This window comes from Scophthalmus maximus, chromosome 3 (assembly GCF_022379125.1).
Source record: "Scophthalmus maximus strain ysfricsl-2021 chromosome 3, ASM2237912v1, whole genome shotgun sequence".
In the NCBI taxonomy this organism is placed as follows: Eukaryota; Metazoa; Chordata; class Actinopteri; order Pleuronectiformes; family Scophthalmidae; genus Scophthalmus; species Scophthalmus maximus.
The window spans coordinates 11651680-11674686 of NC_061517.1; the positions used below are offsets into that span (position 1 = coordinate 11651680).

General features: G+C 40.9%; 1 protein-coding gene across 1 annotated transcript in view; it reads left to right on the forward strand.

Annotated features, from left to right (window-relative positions):
- The window catches only part of LOC118317517 (chemokine-like protein TAFA-2), a 65253-nt gene extending 53879 nt beyond the window's left edge, over positions 1-11374 (forward strand). Inside the window, exons 3-5 of the mRNA XM_035646282.2 lie at positions 2833-2982; positions 7451-7575; positions 11337-11374. Coding sequence (XP_035502175.1) covers positions 2833-2982; positions 7451-7575; positions 11337-11348 — 287 coding nt within the window. The 3' untranslated portion in view covers positions 11349-11374. The remainder of the gene's footprint in view (positions 1-2832; positions 2983-7450; positions 7576-11336) is intronic.
- The last annotated feature ends 11633 nt before the right edge of the window (positions 11375-23007 follow it).

Sequence of the window (23007 nt, forward strand, 5' to 3'; positions counted from 1 at the left end):
GCTCATATATATTTGACCATGTGGTGTACGCTGAGGAAATTTACTGCCACCTATATCAGTATAGAACATTAATATGAGTAATCAGGCCTTAATGAACTTTTACATTCCTCCAGTAAGAAGCTCACCCCTGCCTCCTCATTACTCTTCCTCTCCCACTCAGTGCAGCGCAGCGCACAGCCGCTGTTACTAATGCTGAGTCAATTACTACTGCAGGTGCTGAGCCTAAAAATGGGCCAGGGGGTGTGTGTAAGTCAGTGGGGGTTGGGATTAGGTACACCGTTTGTTGATTTTCCTGAGCTGTGTATCTGCCAACAGGGTTGTCAAGCCAATAATAAAAGAAAGCAAGTAAATTAGGGTGGTGCAAAGAGGGAGGGGGGGGGGGGGGGGGGGGGGCAAGAGGCGGCCTATTACAAAAGTAAAGGTCTAAAGGCTACGGTGTGCATTTTGACCCCTGGCGAGAGTTTTGCTAATGAACGTCCTTTGATCGATTCACATTTTGTCACTGTTACTTTATACACATCAAATCAATTGACTCCTTTTTGCATCTTTAGAGGCTATTTTCTTATTTTGTCAGTGTGCAGGCTTTTAACTTTGAGCACTCGGACCTGGCTATCTACTGAAAGCCTGGATTCAAGAGCACAAACCCAGTAACAATCCAAGACCCACAGCATGAAACTGAACGGACTGAACAACAGAATACTCACCAATGTCTACAGGTTTAAATATTATTGTATGAAATGTTGGTGCACAGGTGAAACAATTGCCCATTTGGCGACCAAAGAATATTACACTTATCTTTGGTAAAAGAACCCACAGCTATGACAGGGTTGACTGTTGAGGTTGTCAGACAATGAGAGACATTTGAGTAGTTTCAAGGAATAATAATGGCCATTTTAATATTTAATAATTTTATACGCAAAACAATCAATAAATTATGAAACACAATGACTGTCAGATGAATCCATAATGAAAATAAATGTTGGTTGCAGCCTTGCAGTACATCTATGATGGATTATTGCTACCTCGCCTGAGGTTCTCTGTCAGGTTAATTACATGAGACACAGAAAAATTAAGCCATGTGGTAACTCAAAAGTAGGTCCATCACAAGGTCGCTCCACTCCACAAGGACACAAGATGGAGGACAGAACACCATTAAACACTCATGTTCGACTTCAGAAGTTCAAATTTCCCAATGAATGGACTTAATCAAATGATCTAGATCATATGAAGTCATTTTGGGGCTGCTTTGGCTTATGAGGAGTCGCTCGCATTGCTCTGATGAAAATCCAGCCCTTGGACCCAGCATAAGGAAAATCAATGAAGTTCATCCTCTGGGGACGATGAAACCATAGAGAAAATTTCATGGCAAGCTAGACCTTAATTTGTTTTGTATACCAACCTGATCATTTGGCCCACACTGCCTAGGTAAAGGTCACGTAGCAACCAAAATGGACACAGACCCCTTGGGGGATCATATCAACATGTCCTGAGTGTGTCAATAGAGGAAAGATCAAGGGGTCCTTGCAGTCACGGAGGTTTGTCCTCAGGAGACTATTAATGTCCACAACTAATCTCACAGCATTCCAGCCAGTAAAAACAGTGTTATGTATGGTTCACCTTTGGACCTGAGGCTGGTCCCAAAGGAAAACCCCAGGAGCGGCCAAAATGTCATTTGTGTTCTTATTTGCTGGCAACATTTACATTTCCAAATTTCACGACAGTCTCCCAGATACATAGATTTTTCTTGTCTTCAAATGAAAGTTTGTGCCTGACAGGATATAGTGACACTATATGAAAGGTAATGTGTTCACCTAAATCCCTAGGAATAATTCTCTGGTGGCCACAAATATTCACACCATAATTTTAGGGCAATCTGTCCAGAGATATCTTGTGTTGGATTGATGGATGGAAATATCCTATCCTGTAGCCCCACTGCTAAAAGAGAAACATGGGGAACCAGAGGATGTGGAAGTATGATGAGACAAACACACAGTGGATCAGATGCTTTTCACTGAGATATTAATTGGACTGGGCTTTGCTGGATTGTTGCTTTGTCCCCCCCTCATTAATGGAGCAACTTAAGAACATTTCAAATCTCTGTTCGCCTCTTTAACATATTCATACCCGGTCTTTCAAATCAGCTTTGTCTCACTATTAAATACTCTTTAGGCAGAGCAGAGTCATTGTTTGCTGCTTTATATTTCATGGCCATGCAGTGTGCGCCCTTTGTTGTATTGTGGGCAGACTCTTTGTAATGGAAATAGCAATAACTTCCAATAACTGTGTACTGCCAAAACACACAGATTAGACTTTGACTTTCACAGACCTAAGACTAAACGTATTGTACTGTATGCGCTCTCAAACATACAAAGCACACAAAGGCAAGCCTATCTGAACACATGATCAAATATACATTGTATAATACACATGCGCACTGTCAAACATAGGCTTACACACAGACACACACACACACACACACACACACACACACACACACACACACACACACAATATTCATGCACACCATGATCCTGACAGGGCTTTTTGTTTGTCCTTGACATTTTCATGTATTTGATGAAAGGCTTGCATGAAAGGTCCATGTGTTGACATCACAAATCTTCAAAAGTGGAGTGATTTCTTTGTTCCCTCCCTCTCAGCTGACTCGAGGGACTTCTGTGCTTGGGGTTGGACTTATTAATGAACCACACGGCTGTTTGCTTGTGTTTATTTGGAGGCGCACACAAAATGGCAGCTTTAGAAGAAGTGATCAAGTAGCCTCCCCCATATATCCTTCATTAAATTAAATTGTGCGTCTCTCTCTCTCTTTCACAGTGCATGTGAAGGCGGGGACGTGCGAGGTGATCGCCGCCCATCGCTGCTGCAACAAGAACAAGATTGAGGAGAGATCTCAGACTGTCAAATGTTCCTGCTTCCCCGGACAGGTTGCTGGCACCACTCAGGCCATGCCCTCCTGTGTTGACGGTACGTACCACTGTTTGTGAGTATGTTTTGTATTTAGAATCTGCACGGCCCTACTGTCAGGAGCACACAGTCATTTTTTTGTGAATAGTAAGAGTAGAATCTTTGTTTAGGCAGAATGTGCGGCAGCATCATAAATCACCGGCGGTATCATAACATTCGATGGTACCACACACCTCAATACTAGTTTATCTAGGCCACATGTGCTGAATAAATTTACCTACAGCAGGCAACACTAGGAAGAGATGATTACGTGATAGCTCCCTAATGCTGCTTCCAACTCGTCCTCCTCCTTTTTTCATTTACAGGGACGTGGGTCCACACAGTGCTTTTAAAAATATCAAATTTGTCAGGCTGAACTCTTGGGACTGGATAAGTAGTTATCCAGTCTATCACTGCCCTTGTTTACTGTTGGTTAAAGCAGGGCGTCCCTGATCAGTATTTGTTATCTAAATTGAGGAAATAATTGATTTATTACAGAAACACTTATCATTAAAAAGGTGGAAATATGCAGTACTAATTGGAAGAATCTGATAGATTCAGAATGGCTGTGATTCGTACATTATTGTGTAATGCAGTGTATTGTATTATTCTACATATATCAATCGGTAATTGCATTGGATTACGTTACGTAATCATCTTCAAATGTCTCTGATTTTCCCCTGGAGTTTTCGAATCAAAATGGGGCCCGCAGCGTTTCCAAACTTCTCCATTTTAAGTGCTTGAAAACAGTTGGGTAGTGGGGATGGCAGATGATGTAGCAGCAGTGATGCATTTTAAAACTAAAACATAGTGATGTGGATGTAGCCTTATAGCATCCATTGCCTTATTAATGCTTTGATCACCGGCTCATTCTGTATCTGTCTGGCAACCAGCTGACTAGTAACATCCAATCATATTCCAGAAATTGCACAATGCAGCTATCATAACTCCATTCTTTACAATTTGCTGATGTGCTCTATCCACCACCCCAACCCCTCTGCTTAGAAGTGTTTCTGGTATTCCTGATTCAACATCTAATGTTGAAATCAATGTTTTTTTTGGGGGGGTAGTGGGCAAGGGGGATTAGTTCTCCCAACACAAGCCTAATTTCTGTTTGAATTCTTTTGGAGTTCCTTCAAAGAGCAGAGTCTTTTGCTGTAAACGGTCAATTTCCTCAGTTGAGTATCACTGACTGAAATATAATTGATTCTCTCTGGCCAGTCTTAACACAGTGATCTCCACTAATGTGACACATCTCTAAGTGTTCTTGGTCTTCAAGTGAAATTGCAAGAAGTCCTAAATCAACCTCCCTCCACAACCCAAGGTCTGAAAAATTAGATACCTATAATTACAGGCTTCTGCTTTTTGCCCTTTTTAGCCATCTGTTTTATGGCTGTTGAGGCTGAAAGGGAAGACTTGTTGAACTTCTCTCTCTCTCTCAGTTTGCTACAAGGGTTTCAGATACAGCATCCATGCCTTTTCTCAACTACTTCTCCATCCAGAAGGGCTTTTCATGTTCCATTATATTCTCAGTGAACAATGGTATGCTCGCTGTTGTGCTGTGATCGCTCATACTGGGCTTTGAGCTCATTTATTTTCAGCGTCCATACCTCTGACTCCTACAGGTAAGAGTCTGTGTCTGTGTCTGCTTTCAGCCACAACAGACTTGGAGCGAATAAGGAAGAATAAATGCATACTTTTCCATCCACTTTGCTTGGAGGAGTCCACTTTTCACTGTCAAACTTTCTAATGTCCGGCAATGCCATCTTTAACGTTACATCTGCAGGGAAACTCGGTCTGTTTGCTTGCCTACCTTAACGAAATGTTACATGGCAACACGTAAGGACACAGATGGCTTTACAGAGCCGGCGTAGTCTTGCTCGTTAAAAGTCTCCCTTATGAAAAAAGATGCCTATCAGGTTTTTGTTTTTTTTCTCTCGAATTTGGACCTGAGTCTGCCAGTTGGTGACCCCTGCTGTACCGCATACATTTGGCCATTTAAAATGTGTTCTGGTTGTGTGCTGCTATGTACTGAACATTTAGGTAAACATGTTTACATGAATGCAATTTGATCAGACAGTGAAGACATGGACGTCAACACTCATTTCTGTGTTGTATAGCCAACATACTGTAGGTGTCCTTGTACTATCACTGATTAGAAATGCATGAAACATAATGAGACCAACTGGAGCCGCACTCCGTCTGTCCCTGTTTCTCTATCCAACGTTGTTTCCTGCTGCTAACTTCGGGAGCCTGATTAATTATAAACGCAGCCGCAGTCCATTATTTCTTTTTTTGTGATGAATTCAGAGGAATTACAAAGATGATGGATGGAAGCAATTTTAAAAGTAATGAAATGCCTACTCCGACCGTTACCCAAATAAACTGTAAAGATATAGGGAAAAAAATCCGAACTATCTTGAACAGTGAAAGTAATAATTTACTGAAGAATAGGGAAAGTACTGTATGGAGAAAAAATCAGTTGTTCCTGCTATTATATGTAGGACTTCAATGTTATGATAAGATAAAAACTCTGGCAACATGAATCACGATAAAAAATACAATCTACAGAAAGTGTTATCTTTCCGGCGCTGCTTTGTTGACAGTGAATGAAAAGTTGACTCTGTAGAGCCGAATGTTTATTTGGCTTTTACACATAAATCAGCTTTGTTTTGCAGTGGTGCTGACAATTCAAAGCTACAAAATGTACCCATACACCCAGAAAATCCCCCTGGCTACTGTTTCTGTGTACACACAAAAAAAACTAAAAACAGTATTTTGCACCCCCCTGCAGCTATGACGAGGGGCACTCGATGAAATCACAGACGAAGGGCTCTGCAGAGCTATAGTGCCTTTGAGTGAAATCCTGTTTCAGGTTTGATCTTCATTAGAAATTGATGAGACATAACTCACGTCACACAACCCTACATTTTAGGTAAAGACAGGGGAAGAATAAGGAAGTATAACATTGCAAAGAAAAGGAAGTTCCACAAATGTCAATGTCAATTAACACAATAACGGTCAGTGTTTGTGCTTAATTGTGTTTATTACTTTGGGTTCATTATTATTAATGTATGAGCAGAAGGGGACAACATAACAATTTTGTAGTTCATTAAAAATACACACACATTATTATTATATTATGTGTGTATTTTTATTATATATATATATGTACATATAGTTGGACTGTGCAAAAAAAAAAAAGCCTCTCTCTCAAAAAGTGCCACTAATCCCCTGGGAATTATTTCACTGGATAAATGGCTTTTTATTCAGTTAGTGTTTGAATACTATGTTGGAGTGACAGTTACTTAAATACGTACACACTAGACATTTAATTACCTGAAAATTGACTGAGAAAAAAAGCCTTTATGACTGACAAAGAAAGGATATACAAAAGAACATTTTCGTTTTCATAAATTCACACATTCAGTCAGACTTATGATATTCAATCATCTTCTTATTCATGTCTCTCTATGATATTTGCCAAAGGCACTTCATCAATTTTATTTATTTAATCAGATTGCATGTGTTTCAAACAAAACTACTCTAAAAGATCATAATATATCCCAACTGTCTCATGCACATCTTGCCTCTAGTTCTGTCCTTTTTGGTTGAAATTAAAATGTAAATGATTCTTTAGGCGCTAATTAAATTCACATGAGTCTAGTCCCAATGAAAGCAATTGCATTTAAAAATGTTCTCCAAAGAAAGCATAACAAGCAGGCTGTCAGAATATTTTCTCAAGGGGAAAATGCCTATGTCATATCCAAGGTTAAAAAGGGGAGGGAAATGTGGACCATATCTCAGTAATTGTATTGGTAATATGTTAAAGTCTTTAAAGTGATTTGGAGGCATTCTGGATTTCAAAATTTGGCAACATAAATTATTAATTATACAGTATATTTATGAATATTTTGAATCGTGTTGTCATATTGTATTTTTATTTATATTGTCTGTTTAGTACCTTAGATAATCTTTAAATTACATTACTGATCAATGAACTTCATATAAACAAAATTCATTTGCAGGATATCTGCAAATGTTTGGTGAACAATTGATGGTGAATGTGAGGAGAGTTGGACAATTTGTTCTAATTTTGATGGACTGGAACATTGGATCTATGTGAACTGATGTGGAGACGTTCATGTTCCTCAAATAAACCAATGAAACAAACAGAAATCTCATATCGCTATCAGGTTTTCCACATTGTAATTTTGTTCATTCGATTTTTGACTTATGTTCCTTCAAATTACATAATCTTGTCATCCAACTGCAAATATGGTATTGGATGGAAACAAACATTCTTTCACATGAATTCAATTTATTTTGCTGATTTTCTAGAAATCTATTTAAAATTTCCAAATCTGGCGAGGGAGAGCTCTGTGTCGAGAATATACCCATGGAAACCAGTGAATGAGCAGATTGAAAACACGAATCATGTGTTTACCAGACTAAATATCTGCTGCACTCTCACTCTCCCTTCATCCAGCTTCCATTGTAGCCCAGAAGTGGTGGTGTCAGATGCATCCTTGTATGGAAGGTGAGGAGTGCAAGGTTCTGCCGGACCTCACAGGATGGAGCTGCAGCACAGGCAACAAAGTCAAGACCACAAAGGTGGGTGTGCACATAGTCTCTCTATCTTTTATATATTTATTTTTTTTCCCTCTCTCTGACACACACACTCTTCCCATCCCTCTTATATATACATGCATGCACACAATCGGTCAGACACCATCAGCTGACCCACTTCTACCTTCATCGTTTTATATCTGTCTCCTCACTTTCTGCCTTCTGTCTTATTAGTCTCTACCCCCATTTGTTTCTCCTTTGCCGCCCATATCTTTTCTTTTTCTCGGCCAATTTCTCTCTGTACTTTCTCCTCCCGCCCCATCTTGGATCTAACATCAAACATTCTCTGAGGAAAAAAACAAGGCCAGGAACAGGAACAAGGCAAATAACACACACACACACACACACACACATAGTGAGAGAGGGACAGAACATCACACTTCCCTTCACTCCCACTTGCCCTGCTTCCCTGCATTTGACTGGCATGCCATCTGACTCGATGCAAAAACAACTCACCACATTGGATGCACCAGACTGGGAATTGTCCTTGGATAGTTTTCATGCTCCAATTCGTCCATGATACTGTATATGCAGTCCGCGCATGTTCTTTTTTTTCTTCTCTTAACTCTCCATTTGTGTCTCTGTATGTGTTTTAGTTGTGGTTGTACATTATATACCTTTTTTTGCTCGGCACCTGTTGGCTTCCCCCTCAGTGGCCTGACCTGAGCAGACTCTGTACTGTCTGTCATAGGAGGGAATATGTGTGCGAGACTCACCTCTTGTCCCTGTGCGCTTCTGTTTCTAACCTCCACCCTTCTCTCTGCCTTCTCACCTTCCATTATTCATGGCTGGGTGCAGACCTTTGTTTTCTGCCTAAATAATTAATTGGAGGCGTGGCCAAACCAGAGAGAGTGCATCTCCTTCGGTAAAAGACGGATAAGAAAAGCTCAAGACTCACATGGTCTCTTCTTTCTTTTTCCAACACTGAGAGACAGTCGACTTTGACTGATAAAGAATTCCTTCCCCACTTTTTCCTCTGCTCACCTCTCACCTAGCAAAGTGGATCTTGCCACTTGTTACACTCGTTCCTTCTTTCCTCCTCAACAGCACCTCCTCTTATTCTCACCCAATACTTGTTGCTGTGCAGGCTCCAGCTCAAATTGTGTTAAGCTGCGCATAAGTGTAACTGAACTTTCCAGAGTAATTTCCCTTAATAAAGAGAAAGAAGAAAGAGAAGGAGAGACTAGCAGAAAGTGACAGGGTGGACGGGCATAATTGAGGAGAGAGACACGGGGTTGATCAAATATTAAGATGACGTAATATCTGAATATGTGAATGCTGTTAAGTAGCTGCTTCATATCATATCAGATCTCATGCATTTTCTTTTATCAACCCCAAAGTGTGCATTTATAATCTCCCCAACAAGATCAAAGCAAACCAGTTTCAGCCAGGCATCGCTTTATCACCGACTCTGTCGTAGCTTGAAAGAGCACAAATATTTGCTGTCTCTTGCATTCAGGTCTTTGATCAATGATCTGTGTTGCTTGTGTTTGTGTGTGTGTGTGTGTGTGTGTGTGTGTGTGTGTGTGTGTGTGTGTATATATATATATATATATATATATATATATACATATATGCTATTTGAGCGTGTTAGCCGATGTGTTTGCCTGATGTTGAAAGGAGTGATGTTTTTTTCTCCTCTGATGTGGTACGCTGAGATCAAGATGCGCGGGCATCCAGATCAATAGCATCGAACGTTCTCTTATAGTCCCATTAAGACCCGCTCGTAAATTGAAATTGACGATGAGGTGAGAGAGAAGAGGGTGAGAGAGAGAGATGCGCACGCACGCACGCACGCACGCGCACACGCACACGCACACGCACACGCACACACACACACACACACACACACACACACACACACACACACAGGGCAGCAGAAACCAAGAAAGAGGCAGGTGTAGATTGATGAGGAAGAAAACAACAAGTAACAAGTAGAGAGTGGAGAAGAAATGTTTGAAGGCATAGATGATAAAAGAGTAACACTTTAAAACCAAAAAAAATTGAAACTGGTCACTTGATAAACAGCCTATTTTTTACACAGAGCCAGCAAAAACACAGAGGAGGAGGGTTTGGCACGCTCTGTCCTCTTCCCTTCCTGGCTGGGAGCACAGGAGAGGAGGGGAGGAGGAGGGCAGAGGGAGGAGAGAGGGAAGGGATAGAAGACAGCTCGATCAATGCCAAATAATATCATATGGATGAGCAGACAGACACGGCTGGGCTGCCAAGCCACTGAGCTGTCATAGACTGCAAAGCAAGTGTGTGCGCGTGTGTGTGTGTGTTTGGGTGTGTACACATGCAGTCATATACACGTATTACCAAACAAATGGCAAGATGGTGTCGGTAGCACATGTAATTTGCTTCCTATATAGCTTGCATACGTCACCACTAAACAGATGTGGCAGTCTGCAAGCACCATAAATCTCTGTAGGCAAAATATTCTGCTAGCACTTCTCTTTTTTTCTCTTTCAAAAAAATGTTTTGTTTACGATCACTTCATGTAGCTTCTAGGGGATTAATTATAAAAAAACAACAATCATATAATTTTCTCTTTTGTGGCTAAGTTAGCCGTAAAGAGTGTGTTCCATGTAGGAAATAAGGGGACATCTGCCATCGGCCCTAAGAGTAGCCATTAGTGAAAAGAGTCAAAACTTGTGGAAAAAGACACAGAAGATGTGGCACAAGTGAGCCTAAAAAAAAGATCCATGGAGATGGACTCTCAAGCACTGCCTGTGTGCTTTGTAAATTGAGATCTAAATATCTAAATCCACTTTATAATTGGCCACAAAACTGCCACTTGCAGGCATAATTAAACAGGCACAGCCGAACGAACACCTAAAGGGACTTTGACTTTGCAGGCGTAGAGATGTAGCACTGTGAATGCACGGTGAACTGGCATGACAATAAACGCCTGCAGACTCTTTGATCAGGCACAGGAGTCGATGCCTGAAGGCAATGGGAGCGGGCCCAGGAAGGGTGGCCTGGAGCCTTTTTAGAGCAGATACAGTAGAACAGTCTCAGCTGCCAGCTTGGAGGAAACGCTCCTCTGAGCTCTCTCGGTGATGGCTGGCCTTCACACTTTTGTTAGCTGGCACCTGGGATGGACAAAGGACTAAACCCACGAAGAGAAAATATTCAGGCGGGACAGCATGTTTTTGAGGGCTCATTGGGAAACACGATCAGAGAGAAAGGCATGCAGGAAAACAGAAAAGCTGTCCTGGAGAGCCTGGCCTATTACATGTCCAAGCATTGGCAGTTATACAGCAATTTGTGTCCGTTTGGTTGTTGGCTGGTAGAATAAGTCTCCTAATAGTTTGATACAAACCAACAGCGAGTGCACGAGCAGTGAAAATGGAAAGAGGCACAGAAGAGACAAATAAACCATGTGATTAGAGCAGCCGTCTCGACAAACGGACGAAAGGACATGGCAGTGGGCCAGGCGCTGAGAGTGAGGCGTTGTGGGCTGACTTCCACGATTCAAGCTGCGTCTTGTTTAGTCTCCTGCCAGAGGAGACCGAGACCACGCTAGCCATGTTGCCGGTGCTCCACCAGCAAGAATCCCTTCCGATTACTTCCAAACAGCGGGCTGCACAGCTCCGCACCACATTATTTAAAATCTTCAGTCGGCATGTACAGCCGGCACTGGTTTCATACTCTCTGCTCTGTGACCTTTACTGTTTCAGGCTGCATCCTCCCTTTTTTTGTGGGCTATTTTCAGTGACCTACTTCTTCTCCTCCTGTTGCAGGTGACCCGATAGTTCAGTCCGTCTCAAAAAGAGAACAAGAAAAAATGGTGGCGGTGATACTGACACAGCACAATGGACCTATCCGTGGTCAGGACATGCACTCAGATGGACTTCAATGAGGAACTGATAATTGTTTCATTTTTCTGAGGATATCCCAAGAAATGGCGGCTGAAGAGACAGGACTCGAACACTGCCTGCCCTCACCTTTAACAAAAACTGAGTGTCCTTGGTCATTAATTGCAGTGGACTGCATCGCCCACAATCCTTTACTAGTACTACAAACTCCAACAAAGTGAACTATACCTTAATAGCACTGGATTAGATGACAAAAAAAACAACAACAACTTTCAACAAATCTCTAGTCTTCATCTCTCTTCTATGGCTTAGTTGTGTTGCATATCCACACTTGGATCTGGATTTTAGACAGCTATCCTGTATTACAAACATCACCATGGAAAAAAGGGAGTGAATCCAGAATGGCTGTCTCATTTAGTCTGGATGACATATTTAAATTTAATTGTGCCACATATGAGACACTTGATGCTGTCAAAAACATTTCTCACACCTGAAACTGAACCTTTTCTTTTCTGGTTTCACCTCCATAATGATATTTTACCTTGAATAGTTTGCAGCTTACCACATGCCATTCTTTTTAAAATGGGGAGACAGTTTGGCAGTCGTCTTTCTTCTTTTGTTTTTTGACAAAGGAAAAAAAAGAATCCTTTCAGGGGTGAGGTTAGACTAATACCAAGTAGATGTTACGGTATATTGAAACATGTAAACGTGTAAAAATGGTTCATGGAATCAACGGGGCTGATAAATTGATGCTCTAATGGTTTTAATATATGTGTTTTTAAACGCCTGTTAACCGCTATTGAGTACATGTGTCAGTATTATACGAAATGAATAAAAACTTTCAAAAGAAAAGTCTCTCCATTTTGTTTCAGCCCTTCAAAGTAATCTCTGAAAAGATTCAGCTTTAATCAATGGGTAGTTTTTCAAGTGCTCCACAAACCAAAGGACTGAATTGTTTCACAAATTGTTGATAACAGCGTGAATTAATTTCCAAACGAACCTTGAAGCGAAGTAATGTCATCAAAAACGGACAATTTTTTTCCTTTCTTTTTTTTCCACATAAAAAAACTAAACAAAACAAAAACTAGACTTCAACTTATTCATCTTTATTTCCTGCTTCTGACAAACAGCATTGCCAACTGTACTGCATTTCCCTGGGCGTCATCTGTGATGTGTGACATGTCATTAATTAGCGGATTAGAGTTCAGAGAGTAGCGTTCACTGACCTCTGTCTAGTGTTAAACAATGTAAGCAGTCTTACAGGAGAAACACATTCGGCTGGATTTTCCACCACAGACAATCCAAGCATATGAGGAAGAGGAAGGATATTTGTATGCTGCACATTTCTGCCAAGAAAACAAACCGGGCAGGTAAACAAGATTTGGTTGCAGGATGTTGGGGCTCTATATCTCGGATTTCGTGGAGCACGATCAACAGGTGAGTTTTTTCAGCAGTGATTGTAAATCGGCAGTGAAAGAATTTGTGCCTAACCTGATCCACCAGATGGTTTGTTACACGGAACCATCTGCGAGGGCTTCGTTAGAAACTGTTTGGTAAATGGCAGGTGCTTTCAAAAGAAATACTTGGAAGGTGATTGGATGAACCATCTGTCTATCACTGTCGATCAGTGATAGACAGAAAAAACACCAATAACACCTTTTTCTATTGAGAAAAGCCTTCAGTGCTGTTCTTTGCTCTTCTTCTTCCAATTAAAACATGCTCTCCGGTGTTAATATTAACTGAAGTTACAGCAGCATCTACTAATGTCCGATTGAATCCGATTCAGTAAGAAACTACTTCGACAAAACAGCAGTGTCTCTGGTTGAGGTTTGATGGTTCAATTCTGCAGTTTCTACACATGCGAGCAGGTCTACAGTCACGTTCGTGTCACCAGAACGACCACGCACCCATTTGGGTGAAAACCAATGATTATGATTCATTTTACAGTCCAGAATAAGAACTGGTGACAATTGAGTGAAGTATCAACTGTTTGGGGGGTCATAGTCCAAGTATCCATTATGTGTCAAGGTACATCAATAACTTTTGGACTACAAATGTAATGAGTGCAGCTCTCATATATTATTGTCAGTGTCATGTTTGCCTGGTAAATGGTCCCTTAATGACAAATGAGATGTAAAGCTATGTTCACACAATATCTAGTAATGTCTTTTGTTACACAAAGCTTTCGAATTTTGTTTTGTTACTGGTCTGAGTGAAATAAAAACAGTCTAACTTTTAGTTTTCTTCAATCTCAGTCAAACAAACTACTTAAAAAGATTTAATGCAAACATATTGGATTGGATTTCGACTGCACCGGATTCATTTTCAAAAAATGCAATCAAGCCCCATGTAGCTGGGGTTTCGGGCTATCGTACTTGTGGTAAACAGCTGTTGGCTGTTTTAGTCAATAAGACCCATTTCCTCCCTCTGCCCCAAATACACAGTGAAATATATGTCTTGTGTAACCATTCATGGCGTTGTTGTGTTTAACAGATTTGACACATCAGCTGGTCCTAATATCTCAGGTGCACTGAAACACTGTCAGCACAAACAAACTGCTGTTCTGCTGCATTTACAGTTTGGGTTGTTAGACGTGAATATGGCACAAATTCAAAGTTTAGGACTGTGAGGTGTATCAGGTACCATAGCAACTACATACCACATTTACCTGTCATTCTGTTGTGTCCTGATGTGATTATGTAGTTGTTGTACAACAGAAACAGTTGTAGCAGTAGTGGGATACAAATTAAATAAATAAAAATATATGTTTGAGATATTAGCAACAAACACAAATCAAGTAAAAATTGAGAAATAATTTATTAATCTTGTCTCATAAATGAAGAAAATGGTCCCGAGATTAAAAAAGAAATACAACGCAGATGTTTCAAAACCATTTCAGTCAACCATCTGTTCACGAAAGTTGGGGAGGGAGATCACCAGCTCGTGAGAAATAATGTTTTCGTAGTTGTCATTTCATATTTGAGGGGTCTTACAGTAAGTACTTACTGATGAACATTTCTCCATTCAGAGTCCAACATTGTTTAAGATTTGAAGTAATATTTAACAGAGCTATCAGCTCATACTCTGTCCCAGACACCACTGACATTATTTTTAATGTTCACTGTAAAATTAAAAGCTCCAGTTCATTACATATCTTGGTCGAAAATAAGCTTACCAGAAATGTGTTTTCTTACTGGTTTCGCCGATATATTATTTTATTTTTTAAATTTTCAGGTACCAAAATCCACATGCTTTAAAGGAGACATATTACTGTATGTGTCAGTTTTGCCTTTCCTCTAGTGTGTTGTATGGGATTTTTTTTATGTATGTAAAAGGTCAGCAAAGTTAAAAAGCCCATAGTCTGCGGTAACGGGAGCTCCTCTCTCCGACAGAAAACACTGCTCCTGAAACGCCACGTCAGTCATCCGACCGATGCTTCCGTACCATATCACGTTGGCACGGAAGTGCAGAAGGAATGCCTAGCAATAGTCTGACCCGCCCCCAAACATAGCCAGGTGAAGTGATTGCGGAGGCCGACACTTACTACATGTCCTGGAAGCGGTTGACAATCACAACAAAGTAGAGCAGCTGGCCAATCAGAGCAGACTGGGCTTCATTGGGAGGGAGGTCTTAAAGAGACAGGAGCTAAAAACAAATCTTTCAGGAAGAGGAGCTGCAAGAATGGACAGTCAAAGGAAACTGATGTGTTTTATGGACATTAGATTATTGAAACCTTTTAATGTATATACGTAAACTGACAAGATAAAAAACTCACTGACTTCTTCAACTTGGTGATGTTACATCAAAAAATGTTCCTTGTCAGAACACATTTGCTCACAGCCACTTCAACTGGACCCAGTAACGGTGCACAGAAACCTGATGCAAATGCTACGACAGTACAACAGCTGTCAGTCAGTGATAGCATAAAAGGATGGATCACCGTAAAATGATCACAAGAACATGACAAGTGTCTGCTACAAAGTTCTGTTCTGTGTATCTACTCTCCAATCAGATTATATATACAGTCTATATCCTGAGAATAAATCTCGAGTTCTCATTCCTACTGTCTATGTAAGGCTTCAAGCTTGACAAGTAAATGAGAAATCCTACTCAGTGACGACCCAGGGGAGAAGAGTACTGTCAAGTATTATGGTATGTGGTATGGTAAGGTTGATGTTGGTTTAAATATAGATCCATTCAAAAAGGGTACAGTACAGTATCCTTAAAGATTAAATCCAAACAGGGGTTGTGCTGTACTGAAATGCATGCAGTCTCCAGTGATGGATGTTGATACTGAGTGGCAGGATGTCTCTGTTGTAAAAGTGATGATGAAGGGGATGACACAAGTGGGCTCAGACTGAGAGATTTGAAAACAAATGTTGGGTTTTAGACTGCGGGCATCTGTGTCTTCTCAACATGACTCACACACACACACACACACGCACACGCACACGCACACGCACACACACACACACATTCGTAAAATCAGCAATTCAATAGATTACTTGTCAGCCTTATTCACTCCTTACATTTTAGTATTTATAATTCTAAATAGTCGAGATGTGCGATACCACTGATTATCTTTCGGATTCAATACTAAGTAAGTAAAACCAAGGTGGTATCGCCGATACCAATACAAATTGATACTCTGTACAAAATATGAGTTCAGAAAAGGGAAATATAAAATAGGCAATTTCAAATTATAGCTGCAAAAGACATAGAGGAAATATTGTCAAACTATATCAATAAACAGTGCACAGTCTAGCACCTAGACACCTCTATGTACTTGGACACTGCCTGCAAGTGTCTCTTCTCTTCCTCAGTCCGCCGCTGTATAACCTTATCATGTTCTGTATTGTGATAACATCTCACATGCTCAACAAGGTTTGCGGTGTTGCCACAGTGCCTCACGGTCCCACCACACATATCACATATTCACATTCAGGGGTGAAAAGCTCAACACATGACAGTGTTTGCACTCAGCCATCATCAACGTGTCTGTCGGTGCAAGTGCGTGTGGTGCATTTATAGAACCGTTGTCAGCATTACTATGACTCGTCATGTGAAGCGCTTTGCGTGGTCAATAAGACTAGAAAAGCTCTATATAAATATAGTCAATTTACCAAATGACTCCTGGGTTCAGTCTTATTGATATAGCAGTACTGTGTGGATGCCACATTCAGTCACGATGTAACATGTAATACTGTAATAATGTATGACAATGTTGAAGTAATCCAGTAGTAGAATAATAAATTATTCAAAATGTGTTACCACATACTTCGAGTAATCTAACAGAATAATTTACAAATGACATTTAAGGGCATGTATTCTGTAATCTGTAGTGGAACACATTGTAAAAGTGACCCTCCCAACACTGCACACACAAACACACACACACACACACACACACACACACAAAATCTTTGTTGCGTTGCATTAAAAGCTGCCTTTCTCTAAAACGCTTTTCTGATTTGGCTAATCTCCTCAGAGGCTGCAGCCTTCAACTGAGTCAGTGTGTGTGTGTGTGTGTGTGTGTGTGTGTGTGTGTGTGTGTGTGTGTGTGTGTGTGTGTGTGTGTCTGTTTTTGTGTGTATTTCCTGGCCTGGGCTGTTCCTGAGCCTCAATGCGTCGTTAGTGCATGTCATTAAAAGATTACTGAGAATAAACCCACATACAGATTCTGACACACACACACACACACACACACACACACACACACACACACACAGGAGGGAATGAAAGAGGAACTAAGCGCTAAACAAATATAATTATAATTACAGAGAGAAAAAAATGTGTAAAAGGGATTTTGACATCAGGATATGACAGCCTCAATTTCTGAGTATACTTGTTAACGGCTCGCAAGGTGTTTCTCAAGCTGCGTGTGAATCCAATCACGAGTCAGCCACATGAGGCCTGTTGAAACTCTTCCGCAGCGTCCTTCATACGAACACACTCTCATTCTCATACAGTTGCACAAAGCATTTAACACTGGTGTTAGGTGCAAGGCAGCCGGTGTAGCTGTAACAGTGTCCTCCTATCTGTCAGACAGCACTGAGCGATCTTCAACACTGTTGCTGAGCATTAATCTCGTCATCTCTGACCGTGCTCCGCAGACGATGCCGAGATTAGTCTGTGTGCTCTCCGCTCGGCGTTGGCAAAGGAAGTGGCTGCCGATAATGGCAGATGTCAGGGCAGATGTTGCAGAGGGCCTTAACGATGACACAGGCTACCATGCTGACACATCACCACTAAAAACGGTGAATGGAGAAAGGTGACATTCTGGGAGTTGAGTGACAGGCCCAAACATGCCTAGCCATGCCTTCTTGTTGAAGTGAGACCAGAACTTCCAGGTTCTCTCATCAAAATGTAATTTTGTCACTTTTTCAACAGTATGCAACATGGCTCCCTCGAGATGAGGGCCATACTTTTTTGAAAAAACAATCTAATATTGTTCATATAATAACTGTTTTTTACTGGCCTATAACTAACACAATTTCAACAGGTTATGCTACGGGTCCCCAGTTTGCTGAGAGCGTTTACTGCATGTCCCTCCTTTTATTCCCCTATAGAAAACTAATAAAATGTACGATACAACTTTGCTTCCATAAAATGTCTTCTTTTAGACTAGAGGAAAAAAACATCCAAAATACTCATTGAGGTGTTTACTTTACTGCACCACGTTTATTTGTGTCTGTGAATTTATGCTAAATCACCAAAAGTTATCATGCTAAAGCTAAATACATTACAGTGATCGTTGTCTGCAATGTTATTGGATTCCAATATTATTATTTTTTCATTTTTTAATCATCCACAATATCAGTAAGTAATGTGCCTGTACAATAGTGGTTTCCAATAAACTGTATGGAATCTTAGAATGCTGTTTTCTCAAATGTAGATGTTTTTTATACTGAGCCAGAAATCTCCTCTTCAGGACGTCTCTCTCACCAAACTTTCCAGTTTTATCCCTGTTCACATTCTGAAGGTTTTTATGAACGGGTTTGTTCATATATCATATATATAACATTTAAGCCCTTAAAACGTGGTGAAAATTGATTTTCACCGTTTAAAAAAGAGATATCCCAAATACCAGCATCAACAAAATGGAACAAGAATTTTGAATCAGGCTTGGAGTCAGCTTTCTGATGTGATTGAATGAATCAATGTGAGAAAACACTGACTTTTAAAATTACATTGATAATGGATGGATACTGGGCCGGCCTGCATCCCTACGTTCAGGTCCTCTCACCATTTTAAATATCTCTGTTATTGGCATTATTTTTTCAACTCCAGCTCATGCAACATTTTATATCTTAACAACATTATTGTTATGCAGTTGAAGTTCTCTTGTTCAAAAAAGTCAGGTCCCTGTGTTTCACTGGTACAGTATCTATGCTAGGCTCCTTTTCTGGGCTTTACGTCAGAACTCCTGAGCCTCCTGTCACATCAATGCTACCTCATCCACCTACATAATCCGACACACCCAAACATCTGTCCCTAGCTCCTCATGATTGTCCTTTATATATATAACTTTCTCATCCCGGATATGTTGTCAAACACAGGTGAGCCTACTGGGATAACTTGAACAGTGGCTGTGTTTCACTTCGATATACCAGCCAAGAGTCACAACCCTTGTATTGGGCGTAATAACTTACCAAAACATATTTGTCAGTACTTACAAGCAAGAACCTTGTGCTTTTCATGATCTTATAAGTCCTCAGAGAGAAAAGTTTTTTTTCTTCTTTTTCTGAGAGTTTTTCCAAGGCTGGTTTTCAAAAAGCTGCAGGCCTGATGAACTAGTTGACACAAATAAACTTTCCTTGGAAAATTATGCTACTATTAACAATAATTGTATTTTATTGCATATTTCATTATTTTAGTTTAGTTTAGGACAGGCATGTAGTTTAAACCCAAAAATGCCAATGATGTGATGAGGTTGACAAGCATGAACAATAAGCTCCGTCATTTAATTCAAGTGTGTTGCATCATGTGCCAAGAGTGTTGCCATTCATAGTATGCAGCACAGTGCCAGCGATACAGATGAGAAAATGAACAGCTGTAACTCTTAATTGTTCCCTTGTGAAACATTAATCATGCAGTGATTGTCAAACAGGCGGCCCTGTCTGCTTCTGCATTATTTCTAAGAAATTCTTTAAACAAAGTGAAGCATGCAAGTTGATATTTAGGCACCGTTTGCTTAGCTCAGTGCCAGCTCTGTCATCTGACCTTGACTTTGCATAATTGGCAGGGGGATCTGAAACTGGGATGAAAAGAAAATTCTCTACAAAGAAGATTGGCATTAAAAGTGACAGTGGATGGGAGATTTCTGGATTTGACACAGTAACTCAAGTAATATTTTGGAAACCAAACTGCATAACTGGGTGAGCGTTGCTTGGGTGGACCAGACAGGGTTAAGATACCTCAGTATCCGATGTTTAATTTGATAATTAACTAACCCTTCATTTTTTAGATTTCCAATTAATAGAAAAATGGTGAAAATTTGTACAAGAGGGACTGTTTCATGTGTGACAAGGTTAAATACAGCAATGCTCTCCGATAACGAGAATGCAAAATATTGTTTCGAGTATGTTTGATTGATGGTTACATCGTTGTGGTATAATGGTTAGAGGTTGGCCACACTGTACCCACAGCTGTCTATGTAAGTGGCACTAAATGGACTGCATTTACATGGTGCTTTCATCCAAAGCACTTTCCAATCTTCACTCCATGTCTCCTACTCACGCATTACATTCACACACAAATGGCAGTGAGCTACCACGCAAGGCTGGACCAACAGGAGCAATGTGGAGCTAAGGGTCTTGCCAATAAACTCTTCGACATGTGGATCGGAGGAGCCAGGGATCGGACTGGCACCCATACCTCCAGGTTCTACAGGTATGTGCCTGCTAAGGGTGTAAATATAATTCCCGAAACATATCCTTGCTGACTATAATTCAATGCACCGTCCAGGTTGTGTGATATTTGTGGCCATAACTCTTCCTTTGTCTGATTCCTCTGATCCTGACACTTGGATAAAACACATGAGAGGAGACAAATAACGGAGGGGCGGGGGTCCTGTGATGCTAGTGCGAAGCGATGGCTTAAAAATAATAAGGGTTCTGTCGTGAGACTTGGAGAACAGAGCAGATCTGAGCAGGTTGCAAATGAACCCAACCGATCAGCGTGACACAATTCATCCGAGTGTGTGTATGTGGGTCACCGTGTGTGCAAGGTGGATGGCATGCAAGAGGGAAAAGAGAGTGTGTGTGTGTGTGTGAGACTGATAACCGGCCCAAGGAGTTCGTAATATGGTGGTCTCAACCTGTCACTTCACACAAACACACTGCCTGATATCAAAACACGAACGCACACACGCACACACACGTGCACACACACGCGCACACACATGCGCACGCGCATGCAAACACACACACAAGGGCGAATAGCCCAACCCTGACTGTATCACTGATTTCGAGGGAAGCATGAAAGGAGGCCGATGGTTCCCTTCCATTCCCTCCTGAATATGCGTTAAATAAGAGTCACAGTGATTAAAGTTGCACTGATGACTCACACAGATAGCATGACCTCTCTTCTATACCTGCTGCATAATGTTTGTGCTGTGTGTGTATCGCCGTGTCTGTGGTCTTGTGGTTTTTTCACATCTGTGACATCTAGACTAGCAGGCTGTTGACACATGTCCTCCGAGACACAAACAGCGTCGCAAAGACAACCCACGCATTTTGTTTATTGTGGCAAAGCTCAAAAGGCATTTCCTAGACACAGGCAACTGAGACCGGTGCAGCACAACAGACGACTGGCAAGTCCTCCATGTCACCCAGACTTCGATACGAGCCCTGGCACTGGGATGCCATTAGTCAACTTGGTGACTGTATCTGATGTTTCTCTCATGTTAACAACCAAAACTGTTTCTGTTTATGTAACTGAATAGATTTACTCAGGAATGCATTTTATAGTTCCCGCTTGTCAGATGTGAGAATTTGTTGCATTTCCTCAAATTATCATTTTTACAATTACAATTACAAAGATGTTAGTTGATGAAACATTTGATGTTGGAAATTCTGTATATACCATTCATATATATATATATATATATTTATATATATATGTGTGTGTGTTTTCTGTGTAAATATATTTACCTTCATATTCCTTCTTCAAAGAGATTGGCTGTGGGCAAATAAAACAAACGCTGCCAATTTAATTCGCATTTACTGCTGTAGCCATCTCTTTTACATGGGGATGACAAGGCGTTTTTTGGTAAACAGAAAAAGAAGACTCCTATAGGGCTAATGACACCCACCGTTCAAAGTTGTGTTACTTCATTTATAAAGTAGTTTGACAGGAAGGAAAAATAACTCCGCCATAACCCAAGGGTTTCAATGAGGGTGCTGGGCCACAGATGGCCTGTCGGTTATAGTTTGGTCACCCCAATTTCTGTGTTTGCCTTCTCAGATTGAGCCTGGTGGGAGGTCTCTGCCGTGCCTCAAGGTGGCTCAGTGGTACACTAGTGGATTTCCTGCTGGGTGTTGGTTTGCTGTGTAAGCTTATGTGGTTAACGATTCATGTTACGCTATGATGGGCTTAACGCAGAAGTGTTGCTGGTCATGCTGTGAAACATCATTGGGAAAATAAGCTTTCTGTTCTGTTTTGGGCTAATTCTTCACTTTTCAAAGAGGGAATAGACCACTTTTTGCCTTAAACTTATCATTATGATGTAAAAACTGATTGCACAGTGTAATGGGGATGGAAAAACCACAGGCTTACATTGGTCCCCCATAAGCCTTGCTTTCACCATGTTAATCTGTTGGCCACCGGGACAAAGTTTTCCCAGAAGTATGACAACTCGATATACAGCACAAAGGAACGGCATCACCCATTGCGTAACCAAACAAAGAAGGAGAATAGCGTTTTCCTAGTATCTGAAGAAGGAGAGTGATACAAAAAAAGAGAACCTCAGACGAGCATTCACTCCGTGGAGAGAGCTACGGGACTTGTGAGGCTTCAAAAATGACATGAACTTTGTCTGTTTTCTACTAGATATGTAACTAACACACAACAACCAGCCTACTTATTAGTACTACCAGACATTTCAGCTATGGGCAGTAGCTTGAGTGTATAATACTCTCTTCTCCTCCATTATCTCCAGGATGGTGTTGGCAATTTCCTCTTTAATCTGTATTATTGCAGGATTTTTTTTTTCTTATATTGATAATTGGTAATATTCAAATCTGCTTCTAATCAGAGAATGGAGCGAGACTGACCAAAAAAAGAGAGAAAAGAATCCCCTGTCTGGGATGAGATTTAGATAGACAGAGGGGAGGAGTGCCAGCGTTGTGATGAATATTCAGTTGTTGACATTTAGTGTGGAGCACTGAGGATGTGAGGGTGGGATGATGCCAAGTCAGAGTACGAGCATTACAGAGCAGGGCAGAGATAGCGAAGTAGAGGAGATTAGGGGGCGACGGGGAGAACGATCGAGAGATATATCTAGCACACACACACTCACACTCACACACAGCAGACACAAGGGAGTTCGCTTGGGTCGATTTTGAGAATGGAGACCGTGAGTGTCACCACTGTA